This window comes from Corvus moneduloides, chromosome 8, assembly GCF_009650955.1.
Source record: "Corvus moneduloides isolate bCorMon1 chromosome 8, bCorMon1.pri, whole genome shotgun sequence".
Classification (NCBI taxonomy): domain Eukaryota; kingdom Metazoa; phylum Chordata; class Aves; order Passeriformes; family Corvidae; genus Corvus; species Corvus moneduloides.
The window spans coordinates 5757966-5771594 of record NC_045483.1 but is presented as its reverse complement, the minus strand read 5'-3'; the positions used below and the strand labels follow the sequence as shown (position 1 = coordinate 5771594).

At 43.0% G+C, this 13629-nt stretch overlaps 1 protein-coding gene across 3 annotated transcripts in view; it reads right to left on the bottom strand.

Moving 5' to 3' along the window:
* Positions 1 to 3690: 3690 nt before the first annotated feature.
* The window catches only part of EIF3A (eukaryotic translation initiation factor 3 subunit A), a 29285-nt gene continuing 19346 nt past the window's right edge, over positions 3691 to 13629 (bottom strand). Inside the window, exons 17-23 of one of the 3 annotated variants that reach the window (XM_032115633.1) lie at positions 13407 to 13591; positions 11640 to 11728; positions 8807 to 9214; positions 8367 to 8746; positions 6895 to 7069; positions 6290 to 6459; positions 3691 to 4958 (exon numbers count right to left, since the gene is read on the bottom strand). In XM_032115633.1, the coding sequence (XP_031971524.1) occupies positions 4717 to 4958; positions 6290 to 6459; positions 6895 to 7069; positions 8367 to 8746; positions 8807 to 9214; positions 11640 to 11728; positions 13407 to 13591 (1649 nt within the window). In that variant the 3' untranslated portion in view covers positions 3691 to 4716. Of the gene's footprint in view, positions 4959 to 6289; positions 6460 to 6894; positions 7070 to 8366; positions 9215 to 11639; positions 11729 to 13406; positions 13592 to 13629 lie in introns of all 3 variants that reach the window. The other 2 variants (XM_032115632.1, XM_032115631.1) reach the window with 2 other exon arrangements.

The window sequence follows — 13629 nt, the reverse complement described above, 5'->3', positions numbered from 1 at the left end:
TGACCAGTGCCTCAGGTAGCTGCCTAGGACCAAACCACAATGGCTATAAAATGTCTTTTTTTTTCTTTTACAGTGCCAGTTTGACCCACCAGATATATAGATTAATTTTTGCTGGAGATGAGTTGCTAAGAGTTGCATGGGGAGGAAGGTAATTCTAAAATGCCTGTTGCCTGGACAAAACAAATGATACACTAAAAATGGAACAAGGTTTAGCAAAGCCGGTAGATTGTCCTCCTGCCCAAGAGAGAAAGGGCTAACAGAGCTTAAAGTGCAGCAAGGGAGGTTTTGATAAGCAAAATGCAGTGGAATAGTTTGTAGTTAAATGCATTACTTTTATTTAAGAGGAGGACCAGGCAAAGTGTAGAGCATTTCAGTTCAAGCTGGTCCTGCCATGGCAAGAAAGGAAGAATTGGGTGGTTTTGTTATGCCACTTGTGTGCCTGCTTCTTGCAATGCTGCAGTAAACCCCAGGATGGGCTCTAGTGCCCGAAGAACAGGTAAATTTTGGATCTTGCATTTCACTGACCTAATGCCTGCCCTTTGTAGGCTGACACTGTCCAGCAGTGCCCTTTAGGTACAGGAGGAAAACTTGCTTACATGCAGCAGTTCCTGCCAATGACGGCAGCCCAAGGACAGTGAAACAACAAAGATACATTTCATTTACAGCAAGACAAGCCTTCCACACCCTTGCTGTCTGAGATACCTCCTGGCTGCCTACCAGCCCACCCTAACATCCTCCTGGCCCTCCTTATGGCCTCATTGAGGCCACCAAGATTATGACATGTCCTGGGCTGCAGTTGTGGCTGTGCCCAGTCAGGAGTGACACCACTGCACCCTGACAGTTCTTATAAATAATGATTTTGTAAAAAAAATTATATCAGTTTTTATAAGTAAAGCACTTATAACGTTTAAAATGCCAATTATGCCCTCCTTCTGCTGAGAACCCTGATGGTCGTCACCCCTGCCCATGGGCTGGGTCAGTCCCTGGGCTGCTCCTGGAAGGAGCAGCACTTTTCATACCTGACACTGCCTTGCTGGAGATTTGTTTTAATCCAGCAACATCTGCATCCATTCAAACAGCAGCAGCCTTACGGTCTGCCTTCTAAATACAGCCTGTGACAGCTTGTATTCTTCTAAGGTTCACTGAAAAGTTTAGCTGTTTAACTGAACATGACTCAAACAAGGCAAAGATTGACACAGAACTCATTTGGCTTCATCAACATTTTCAGGCAACCAAATTTTGTGCTCATGTTTAATGATGGCAGGAGGCGGAGGTTTGAGCTGTTTGATTTGGTCAGTAGAGGTTTTTGAGCACTGTCAGCATTGTGTCTAAACTGATCAAGCAATGAAATAAACACACTGGCATGTCTGCAAAGCTCACATCTCCCCAGCCTCTTCTCAAGCTGCCCCGTCCTTAGAATGACAACATTATCGTGATCTCAAATAAAGGAAATTAATAACCCAGATTGGGAAACAGAGCTGTAGCCGGTGCAGGGATCACTAACATTCATCCCTGTGTGAAAGTGTCTTTGTATGGATACAATTAAAACTATGGAACTGAAGGTATAATCACCATTTACATATTGCAAAGGCTGGAAAAGGACAAATGTTGTGCCCATCTTTGAGGAAGGCTGGAAGGACCATCTGAGGAAGCACAGGCCACGTGATTATCCCAGTCCCTGGGAAAATCAGAGGAAGTCCTTTCAGAATGCGTTTTTGGGGACATACAGAAGACAACTGGGAACAGCCAGAATGGAATTACTGAGGGTAAACCATGCCTGGCTCACCTGCCTTCTATAATAAAGTATCTTTGTGGACAAGGGAAGGAGCACTGGATGTTCTTCCCCTTAACTTTAACAAGGCTTTCAACACTGTCTCACACAATATTCTTGCACCCAGCTCAGGATGCTACAGCCCACATAACAAAGGGGGCAGAAAAACTGGCTGGATGTCCAGGCTCAGCACCTTGGTCAATGGGCTGGGCTGGAACCATCCTCCAGGCCCTGGAGGCAGCCACGGGCTGACACTGAAGTGGGAGTTCCAGCCCACACCCCTGGGACAGGGCTGCTGGCCAGAGGGATGGACACGAGCCTGGTGAATTCAACAGGGAGCAGGGCAGGGGCTGCCCAGCCAAGGAAGGAGCCCTTGCAGTGACACACTGGGGGCTCAAATGCCTCTGAGCCCTGGCAGGGGAAAAGGTGAGCACAAGCCAGCAGATCCCAGGCTGTTTGAGCTGGACACTGAACTGTTTGGGCCTGAATCCCAGCCTGTAGAAGGGAAGAGTATCCCCTTCAGCTCATCTCATCTTTCTTGTATGCTGTTTGGGGTTCCATTCCCCCCATACAAGGACATTGCCAAAGCTGATTGAGTTCAGCAGAGGGCCAACACAGTATTCAGGGGCTGGAGCACATGCCTGGGAAAAAAGGCTGAGGGGGACAGGGCTTGTTCAGCCTGAAAGGAGGAAGGGGTTTGGGGGAGACCTCACAGCAGCCAGCCATTTTCTACTAGGAAGCTACCTGGAAAATTCCAGCTTTCCACAGCAGTGCAGAGAGAGCAGAGAGACACAGGGTAGAAGCCAAGAGAGGCTTAAACTTTCTGAGAACCACAAAAATGACCAGAGAGCTAAAGCACCTCCCAGTAAGGAAAGGCTGAGAACCTGGGGTTATTCAGCCTGGAGAACAGAAGGTGTCACAGAGCCCTAATTGTCGCCTTGCAATCCTTGGAACGGGGCCTGTAAAAAGCATGGGAACAGATTTTCTGGCAATTTTGTTTTTTTTAAAACCAGTCAGATGTTGGTTTTAAACTGAAGGATGGTTGATTTAGATTTGATATAAGAGGTTTTCTAACAGTGAGGGTAGAAAACACTGGCAGAGGTTGTCCATGGAAAGAGTGGATGCCCCATCCCTGGAAACATTCAAGCTCTGAGCAACGTGATCGAGTTGAAGATGTCCCTGCTCATTGCACTTGATGTTTGGACTGGATGACCTTTGAGGTCCCCTTCAACCCAAACCATTCTGTGACTGTTTTCCAATCTGGAGCCAGTCAAACACTGGAAGAGGCTTCCCAGAATAGTTGTGCAGTCCACAGTCTTGGAGGTCTTCAAAATCACACCGGAGAAACATGGTTCTAAGTGACACAGGAATTTCACAGCCAGCAGTGAAGCGAGCTCCTGGGTCCCTTTTGACAGCACTGATCTGAGACACAGAATGCAAAGACAGCAGGAGGTGGCTGAAGAACAGCAGCACCCACTACTCCAGATCCAGTCAGCACTGTTACTGGATGTTCTCTAGTTCCAGACTTTATGGGACTGTATAAACAACAAAAAACACAGTATTTTTTTTTAATGCTTGGAAAACACTATTGCTCTGAAGGAGTCCTGTGACTCAACCAGCAATGAAATGAAAGGATCCAAAGACACAAAAATCAAGCCCTCAGAAGATGGCTCTGAGAACAAGTTTTTCCCAAGAAAACTACTGGCCCTGGATAACCCAGAAGAGGGCAGGAAAAGGACAAGAGGAGTATTACTTCTGTTCATACACCAGGTTTCTCAGGGAGAAACTATCCCAGGTGTTCTCACTTTCTCCTTCAGCTGGTACAGAATAGGTCTGAGAACAGAAAAGGGTTGTTCAACAGCTGTTCTTCATGAACACATGGTGCAGGACTCACTAAAAAGTCAAGACACTGCAGCAGCTAATTCCTTAAGTTGTTTATTTATCATTGAAGAAACACACAGCAGCAAGTTCTGTGTTGGCTTCAGTGTGACCAGATCATTCCTCGTTGTTACTGCACCCCAGCTTTGAAGTCAACACAGCCATTACTACAGATCACTTTTTTGGAAAGGGAAAGAATTGACCCTGAAGACAAAGAATTGGAGGGGGAAATAGAACAATTTCTCCAAAACCACACATTTTAAATATGACAATATTTATAAATCCTTGAAAGGCATGAATTATCCAGTAATGGAAAAAGCAGTTATGATATTGGCAACAGAAAGTACATAGCCATATGCTTACCAAAACACTGAAATTGTAAAAGCTGCAAGTTTGATTTGTACACTGCAGCAGTGTGTACATTACTGGAACAATGACTGCAAAGTGGCCTCAGAGGCATTATGGATTCAAGTAAATCTACAGAAAATATCCCAGTGTAGCTAATTCACAATGTTTATTGTATTCAATTCAAATTTAAATAACTTACTGAATTTAGATAGTGATAAAGTATCTCAGAAACCACTTGCCCTCCAAGATACCTATGTAAAAGAGGGCTTTTCTATTTTTTTGGCTAATTATGCAAATTCTTTTAGCTCTGCTTTTTCAATAATTCCACTGTGTGAACAGAGGCGTTTTCAAATTCATGTCCTGTGACAATAATACCCCATTCCAAACTAAGAAAGACTAAAAATAAAAAGGGCAGCCTGTTTTGGTGCAAGAGAGAAGCTGTACTGAAGACAGCTGTTGGGCTTGCTTCTTTTTATTTTAGCAACAAATGACCCATGAAATAAGCATCATTTGAAATTTCAGAAACTGGCATTCAATTTCCAACCTTCTGCTGTGAGTTTTGTGCATGATCAATCTATATGAGTAAGTAATTCATGCTTTCATGTTACCTCAAAACATTGGTTAAAGAATTCCAATTCAGAACGTTTATAAGCACAAATATAATCTGTGGATTCGATCAAATCAAAGCTAAAACATTGGTTAAACTCTGCGATTCCCACTTAACGTCGTACAGTGGTCCACCCTTCCTCATCTGTCTCGTTTTTAGTGCGGCGTACGGGCTCACGCTCCTTCTCTGTTTTCCAGGATCCTTTCTCCTTCTCCCCATCCCTTTCCCGCTCTTTGGATGCTGCTGGGGGAGCAGAAGCTGGAGGAGCAGCAGGAGCAGGGGCTGACCGCCGCACCGGTTCCCGTTCCTCCCCGCGCTCTTCCCTCCTGTCATCAGCGCGTCGCCACGAGCTCGCTACGGCACAGGAAGAAATAAAAACAACTCAGTCGTGCTCCACCAGCAGCCTGCAAGAGTTCAAACAAACAGCCCCAACCCTGGCAGTGGGAGTTACTGATCCTCAGCCCTGCCAACAGGGAATATGATGACAACAGCCAAACACACGTTTTGATTTTATAGGGAAGAACAGCAAAACTACTCAAACCTCTTCTCAGATTTGGGATTGTGGTGAGCAAGCCCAGTGTCATCTTTAAAATGCATTAACTGCAGTAAGAATGTTCTACTGATGTACACAGTTTTAGGATGTTGTCATTGCCAAAAATATATACCATTATTAGCAGAATTAAAACACAAAAGTGTCCCCTTAGAAATGACTGAACTCTGAAAACAGAAAAATCCTTACTTAAGAACACTTGTGGAAAATGTTTAGGTGTTTGCTGTTAGGAAATTGCTCTTCACTCTACTGGAATCAGAGGTAAAATGGTACTGAATTACATGACTCCACTGGTAACAGCATCTACCACCCTTTACTGTAGGAAAAACAGTTCAATTCCACCAAAAAGAATGTTAAGAGTTCCATCCCACCTCTGTGTGAAAAAAGCTGTGGCAGATGCCAAGAAGTCAAATACCAAAACTTCTTGATATATTAAAAAAAAATCTCCACACTGAGAACATTCTGCTTTTCTGTCAGCAGCAGTCCCTCATATGATCCCATGTTCTGTTCCAGGCTGCTCCCAAGTGCAGGAACACCCACATTTGGGGAAGAGACAAAATGAGATTCTGAACGTAAGAATCCAGAATTGGAAGATGTGGTGGTCCCTCCAGGCTAAATGGATTTCCTGTTACTGTATTTTTAGAACATAACAAAGGATTAATAAATATACAAAATTAACACAGGTCTGTAATCAAAACAGGTTATTCGTCAAAATTAATACCATTAATAGTGTGAAACCCATAAGGCCTCATTCAGAAGTATTTCCCTCACATTTTAATGGTTTTAAGGAAAGGGCCAGAAATTACTTTTCTGGGATGTCTGTCCTGATAATCTAAACACAAAGACTTCATACACCCAGAACATAATCCTATGAGAAGTGCATACTTGAAATGTTATCCTCCTGCTGTAGATGTGAAATGCTACTAAGATGGAAAAGAACACAACTACGAATAGTTAAGACTCGCTAAAGAATTCTCAATTACGCCAAAGGTGCTTTTTATTATTTTGTTTATGGAAAGGCAGTTTAAATAGCTGAAAATATAACCTATTCCCATGTGACCCCCTCCCAGCACTGTCAGGAAGAGGGAGGCTCTATGCTGGATGGAGGACTTTAGGGACACCGAAATGAACCTACGCTCTTCCCGCTCAGATCGGAGGGGTGGCCCTCTCCTGAGGGGCGGCTCCCTGTCATCGCCACGTCGGTCTCTCATGTCACGACCACCTCTGTCCCACTCCTCACGACGACTTGAATCCCTCCAGCTGGAAGTTTCCTCAGCTGGCCCTCTCCTCCAACCGCCGTCATCCCTTTGGCCATGCAAAACATAAAACTAAATGTTAAGGTTTTTACCTTTGCTATGGAAAGGAGCAGTAATATATCACAACACAGATATTTACAGACCCAGTGGGTGTCTATTTAACATACTTCCAAAATTGGTTTTGTTTTTCTGGTGCCTAATATGGAATTCTCTTGATAACAGGATAAAAATAAAAATTTTAAAGCATTTTAAGCATTTTGAAATTCCTCCTGTACAGAGAAACAGATAACATCATCCTAAAAATAACAAACCAAAAAGGCCCAAAAATGCCCTTAATCCATTTGCTGCCCTAAAGTGCTTAGTTTCACACGAACCAACCCTTGCTCCTTTCACTCAGCAATTCCACATTATTTCTGTATCAGCAGGGCCCTTTTTTTTTTTTTTGCAGAAACATTCTAGAAGTACTTAAACAGAGAAGTCAGACCTGGGACGCCTGAAACGATCATCTCGATCAAAATCTCTCTCCCTGTCAAATTCCCGCTCCTTCTCATTTTCATCCCGATCTTTGTCTCGATCCCATTCGCGGTCTCCTGAAGGTCTGGAGTCTCGGGGAGGGCCCCAGCTGTCCTCACGAGCCTTCTCTCGTTCTCTCCACCCCCCTGGAAGAAAGAAACGAGGAGTCAAAGGAATTTGTGACTGACCTCTTATCCCTCTTGTGGACAAAGAACCCTTTGCTTCTGTCACAGAAACTGGTTCTTCAAGTTTTGACCCGAGGATCCAACTCAAGATGTCTGTAAGAAGTTTGCACATTGAGTGGGAACCACAGAGAAGACACTGTGCAAGCTGCTAAACGTAAAGCCAGCAATGCACAGCTCCTGTCAGGGCTGCCAGGAACAGTCCAGCAGAGCTGGTTGCACCCAGCAGTTTTCAGCCAGAAGCCACAAGGGTCTGGTGCAAAACAAGTGCAAGAAGAAGCAAAGGGTGTAGCTTACACAGCAGATTCCTTTGTGAAAATCTACAAGTGAGGAGATTTTAAGCAAGCAGATTTTTAAAGAAGTTACTGCTTTTTAAAGCACTACTTTAACATATGAGTGTTGTTACCATCCCCTTAACACAGTGCACCCTGAAATACTGCTCAGTTATTTATGAATGGAAGTTCTTTCTTATGCAGCCTGCTTTGGCTTTAAATAGGAAAACTGGAGTGCAAGTTTTGATATTTATGGTAAGTTTTCTAAAGGTTTGGATTACAGAATTAGTGTCTATGAAAGTTGGTGTGGTGCCTGCCAATACGTAAGTGTAAAGAGCCAGGAAAATCAAAATCATATCTAACATTTAAACGTCATCAACAGTTCTGAAAAGAATCAGAAACAGCTCTAGACACCATCAATGACACTTAAGAATAGAAATAAAGAATACAAGAATAGTATAATTCAGTTTTTAAGAGACCTCAGGTCATCTAATCCAAACTCTGCTCTAAGATGGACTTTCAGGAAGAGTTAAAAACAAAAAGGGAATGTTAATAACATTACCTCTGTACACATAGAAAGGGCTTATCAAAACCAGACCCACTTGAATGAGGTATCAAAACCCTCCTTTAGAAGGAGATTAACCTCAGACACATAGAAGAGGTAGGGAAAGAGTCCAAGGTGTGCTAATCTAGCGAGAATGTTTCTCTCCCAGCAGAGCATTCAACTCGTATATTTCGGTTTGGCACACAGGGAAGTGACCGGTGTTAGTGTGTGACCTTTAGGTATCTTCCAGACAAGCAATTTTTTTGTAATTTAACCAAATTAAAAGGTTTAATTATACTAAGTAGAGGAGTGTCCACATTAGCCAAATTAATCTAGATGTTTTCAGAGCTCATTCTCCCATCTCTGGCATCAAGTACATTACATCCATTATCTACAAGGTTAACACACACTTTCGAGGGAAGGTTATTATATTACTGTATTTTACCTGGTTTACCAAATGGTCTCCAAGGACCTGGCCTTGAGTCTTCACCCCCACGCCACGGGCCTCTGTCATCATCTCTTCTGGAGAGCCTGTCATCGTCCGCATTCCGCCAGGGTCCCCTGTCGTCATCCCGCCGGGCCATCCTGTCGTCATCCAGCCCACGCCGAGGCCCTCTGTCATCATCCAGCCCGCGCCGAGGCCCCCTGTCATCATCTGCAGCCCGCCAGCTGCCCCTGTCGTCATCCAGCCCACGCCTGGGGGGCCTGTCCTCATCCAGAGCCCGGCGGGGTGGCCGGTCATCATCCAGCCCACGCCGGGGCCCTCTGTCGTCATCTGCCGCGCGCCAGCTGCCTCTGTCATCGTCCAAGCCGCGCCGGAGGGGCCTGTCATCATCCAGGGCACGTCTGGGTGGTCTGTCGTCATCCAGGGCACGTCTGAGAGGCCTGTCGTCATCCAGGGCACGTCTGGGTGGTCTGTCGTCATCCAGGGCACGTCTGGGAGGCCTGTCGTCATCCAGGGCACGTCTGGGAGGCCTGTCGTCATCCAGGGCACGTCTGGGAGGCCTGTCGTCATCTGCAGCTCGCCAGCTCCCTCTGTCATCATCCAAACCACGCCGGGGCGGCCTGTCCTCATCCAATCCACGTCTGGGGGGCCTGTCCTCTTCCCCTTCTCGCCTTGGAGGCCTGTCCTCATCCCCTTCCCGTCGAGGTGGCCTGTCCTCTGCTGATTCCAGAGGACGCTCCTTTTCATCTGCAGGACCACGCCGGGGCAGATCATCCCCTCGCCGAGGCAGATCGTCCCCTCGTCGGAAAGGTCTTTCATCATCTCTGGGATCTCCTCGACGCCAGTCTCTACAAAACCACAGGGAACGAGTGAGAAGTGGAAGGTGACATCCAGGAAAGCTTTACATCAACAGTATCAAACCCCTCAAAGCCATTTCTGACTGCACCCACTTGGCGAGTGGTTCCAAACACAGTATGCAGTTTCAAAATACACCTTCTAATGCCCTTCATTGCTATGGGAAAGCAGTAGGTCACTGTCCCTACAGCTTCAGTAAAGACTAAGCAGTTCATCATCTCCTTCAAAATTACAGTTTGGACAGTCCCCTGTTGGTTATCTGCTGCAACACAACAGAGAAGAGGGTTGGCTTCTACACCAGGTGACAAACTTCAGTGAAGTCTGAAAGAATCAGTATTAAATAATGCCACAACCATCAGTTAAGTATGCCTCTTCTCCAAGCATATGCCACCCTTACACACCATTTAGTCTACTGCCTACAGGATTTACACATACATTTAGACCATAAACCCTGTTTTTGTCACCAGATTAATTTCTTTATTTCAGGAAATTAACCTTCCTCAGCAATAATAAAAAAGAAACAAGGAATAGAACATCACAGAAATTTATTGGTACCTGCTTCCTGGTACAAGAAGAGAAGCTGCACTGGGGTTGAGTCTCATGGATTAAAAAAAAAACCCCAAAACATAACAAAAAGAACACCCCAAGGTTTAGAGATCCACTATGCTACTAAAATGTAAACAAAACCCAGCAATGACTTGCTACAAAACAACAGATGTAGGACTTGAAGAGGTGAGAACAAAGAGATAACAGTTTGTGACAACTCAGAGTCTCAAGAATTTTGAGGAATTGTAAGCAGTGCATTTCTGGGTTTGGAAGAATAAGGGAGAATGCAATTATCATTGATCTGTGAGGTAAAAACCAAGCCATGGAGATTGTTAATTTCCATTTAGAGTCAAATTGGATAATCTTCCCCTTTGAAAAATCTGATTATTTTGCCATAAAAGACATGTGGAAGATTGGTTATAATGTTTATCAGATGAACAAGTATTTAATTCATTCAGATACCGTTTCAGGGTCTTAGGATTTTTAAATCTATTTAAACTATTACTTTTAAACTACCACTACTCTAGTCCATTTCTAGAAAAGCTGAATGAGAAATGAGTAAGACAAGCTGTATCACTCTGTGTGGAAAAAAAAAAATCCATTGACGCATACAAATAAGTGCATTAAACACTTCACAAAATCACAGAATGGTTTGGGTTGGAAGAGACCTTGAAGATCATCTCATTCCACCCCCTGCCACAGGCAGGGACACTTCCATTATCCCAGGTTGCTCCAAGACCCATCCAACCTGGCCTGGAACACTTCCAGGGATGGGGCAGCCACAACTTAGGCAATATGTGAGTAGTGAAAGGCTTCACCCAGGAGTTTCATCCAATTGTTAGATTCTGCAGTTCATGAGAAAAGTGGATCACTACCAGGAATGGCAACACAGCTTTTAAGGAAAGATGGAATTCCATTTTGTTTATCAAGAGATCACACCCTTCTAAAACATTGTAAGAAATTACTACAGAGAGAAAGAGTCAATTAATTTGCTTCCACTGGAGTCAGAGTGAGCAGTAATGGATTTAAACTGCTTACTGGAAATTAGGCTTAGACACTTATAAAAATCTATATACCTGCAAGGCTAATTAAGCAATAAAACATACTGCCAATTGGAACCAGCAGTGTTATCTCCATCAGCACAGGCTTTTAAGAACAACTAGATGTGCACCACCCGAAATATTTTTAGCTACAGCTCATCCTGATGTGGAGCAAAAAAATGGACAAATGTTAAAAATCTTGTTTTCTACAATTGTATAAACACTGTTCATTATTAATAAACATATCCAAAATAGATGTAAACAAGTGTGAATTTATTTTTATTTTTAAATCCAAAGTAGCTTAAGAATATTCTTCCTTCAGAAATCTATTCCTCCCCGTTCAACACAGTTCTTCAGAACTTAGTTTAGTATATGGCATGTTTTCTGCTCTGTGATTCACTCTGGGACTTGCATAGTTACTGTCAGTTTTCTAGATGGAAAATCTCAGAATTTCATCATCCAGGAAACCTGCATTTGCTTGTCATCCTTCCCCATTCTGTATTTATAGCACTGACACCAATGTTTGAGTGGGAGAGAAATTGTTAATTTAAAAAGGAATCCAAGTAAGCAAGTTGTTTATCACACACAGAAGGTGTCTGCTTGCCTTCACATATCTAAGCCAAATAAAACAGGAATGTTATCTGAGCATGGTTCCAAGATAAAACCTCTCTCTCATTCCAAGATTCTTACAAAGCAACTTTATAATAGAACGTAATTTTCAGAGATGTAAAGGCACAAGATAATTACTCAGGGCAGCTTTAGCAGCAGCAACAAAATGGGAGTCTCCATACTTTGATCCCAATATAACTGGGGCTAAGTAACCCCTGATTACCTCTCCACTGGTGCTCGACGCCACTCAGATTCCGGCTCACCACCTCTTCTCCAGGAGCTTTCAGACTCCCTGTCACCCCAACGAGATTCCTGCGTGTCAAAAGAAATTAGGAACATTCTCTCTGAATACTTTAAAATGAAGATATTCAACATATAATTTACTTTTGAGCATGTTATGCCATTAAAAACTCACTTGTCCCACTGTAGAACACTAAACTATCAGGAGTTTGAGTAACTAAAGCGTGGTTTTAACTGACTTTATTGTTTCTGGAAGAGTTGAAACAATAATACGGTTCCCCCTGTGCCACATACTTTACCAGTAGGGTAGGATATATGCAAATACACTAAAAAGATTATGAACAAGCGTATGAACAATTGAACAACAGCTACAGTCAGCCATAGCCACTACCTGTTGACACAATGGAGATGTTCTAACAGTTTCACTTTTCCTGGGATTTTATGAGAACAGGAATGAACTTAAGGAATTATTTGCTTTTGTGCTTTCTAATCTCCTCAGGAAATGTAACTGAATACACTGAAAGCTCTCTGTGGCAAGGACAGTTTTGTTCTCAATACCCAGAAGAGCTGAGGTATTAGTGATTCACAACGGTTGCAGGGCAAAGCAATAATCAATCTGCATTCTTTTAAAATGAAGTTAAAATGTCTCTCTCCATTGACAGACAAACCATTTAAGCAAATTTTTATGCCTTAATTCCACCACAAGAAACTAGTTAGCTAAACCATCTAAAACACCTGATTCACATAATCGCACAGCCTCTTCATAAGAAGGGTATTCCAGTTTTAAACCCCTCTTTGAAAAGTGTTTTTATTTGCCGATATGGGTTAACCAAGATCTTGCACATCCACTGCTCTGTCTCCTTAAATGCTTTTGAAATGACCCCAAATAACAACGGTGAGAAAAGAACCCCAAAACTGCAAATGGAATTTCTGGGGTGGTGCAGGTATCTCTCTCAGAACCCGAGCCAGCTTTTCCACATAATCAAGTGCCCACAGATAGGAGACCTCTTATGTGAAAAATACCCATCATGATTACCTTACCTGACAGACTATCAAAACAATTTATACAAGCTGGTAACTTATCTTCATGGCGTTACTCAATGAAATATGTATTAAACAAAGAGAAAAGCTGGAGGGGATGAAATTTAAAAGTAGTTCTCTTGAATGGCAGTTCTGAAAAAGTGGGAGTTATGGTACTTACATTCTTTTAAACAATTAAACACTTCCAAGTAACTTTTGTTTTGTTTCCTATTGGACTGGAATAACGAATTCTCCCAATCCAAGTTATATTTGTTAACAGAAAGTTGCACACACCTCTTGGTTTTATGTTATTGCGTATTTCTTATAAAATATAAAACTGCACTTTTATGTTTAATCTGGGGGGGATTTTCCTTGAATATCTACTTGAATTCCTGACTTTTGCATGAGTCACTGCACTTGCTTCCAATCGTTTTCTTTCTATGTTAAAGAAAATTTTGTCCAATATTCATTTCAGTCTTTATTAATTTAGTTTTTAAACAGCTTGGAGATCTTAGTAGTTTCTTTACTTTACTCTATTGCTAAACTAGAGATTCCAGATCCTGAGAGTGAGCTGAAACTAAGTGACAGTAATTTAACTATTAAATTAGCCACTCACACTACGACTTCACAAAAAATAAATAAACCTATGATTTTGCAGTGCTAACACCTTCTTTCAAATCTACAGAAGAAGGAGCAGTCAGAAAGAAACAAACCTGCAGGTATTACCCACCTTCCTTGAAAATGGGTCATCCAGACCTCTCCTTTCTTCTTCTCGACGGCGCTCTCTTTCCTCTATCTCCATTTCTCTTTGACGTTTTTTCTTCTCCAGCTCCTCCAGTTTTTTGACTCGCTCCTGGTACTCTCGCTGCTCCTGCTCGCGTTTCTCGCGCTCGATGCGCTCTTTCTCCTCACGCTCTGCACAGTTGGAAACACACAGAGAACTTATTACCAAC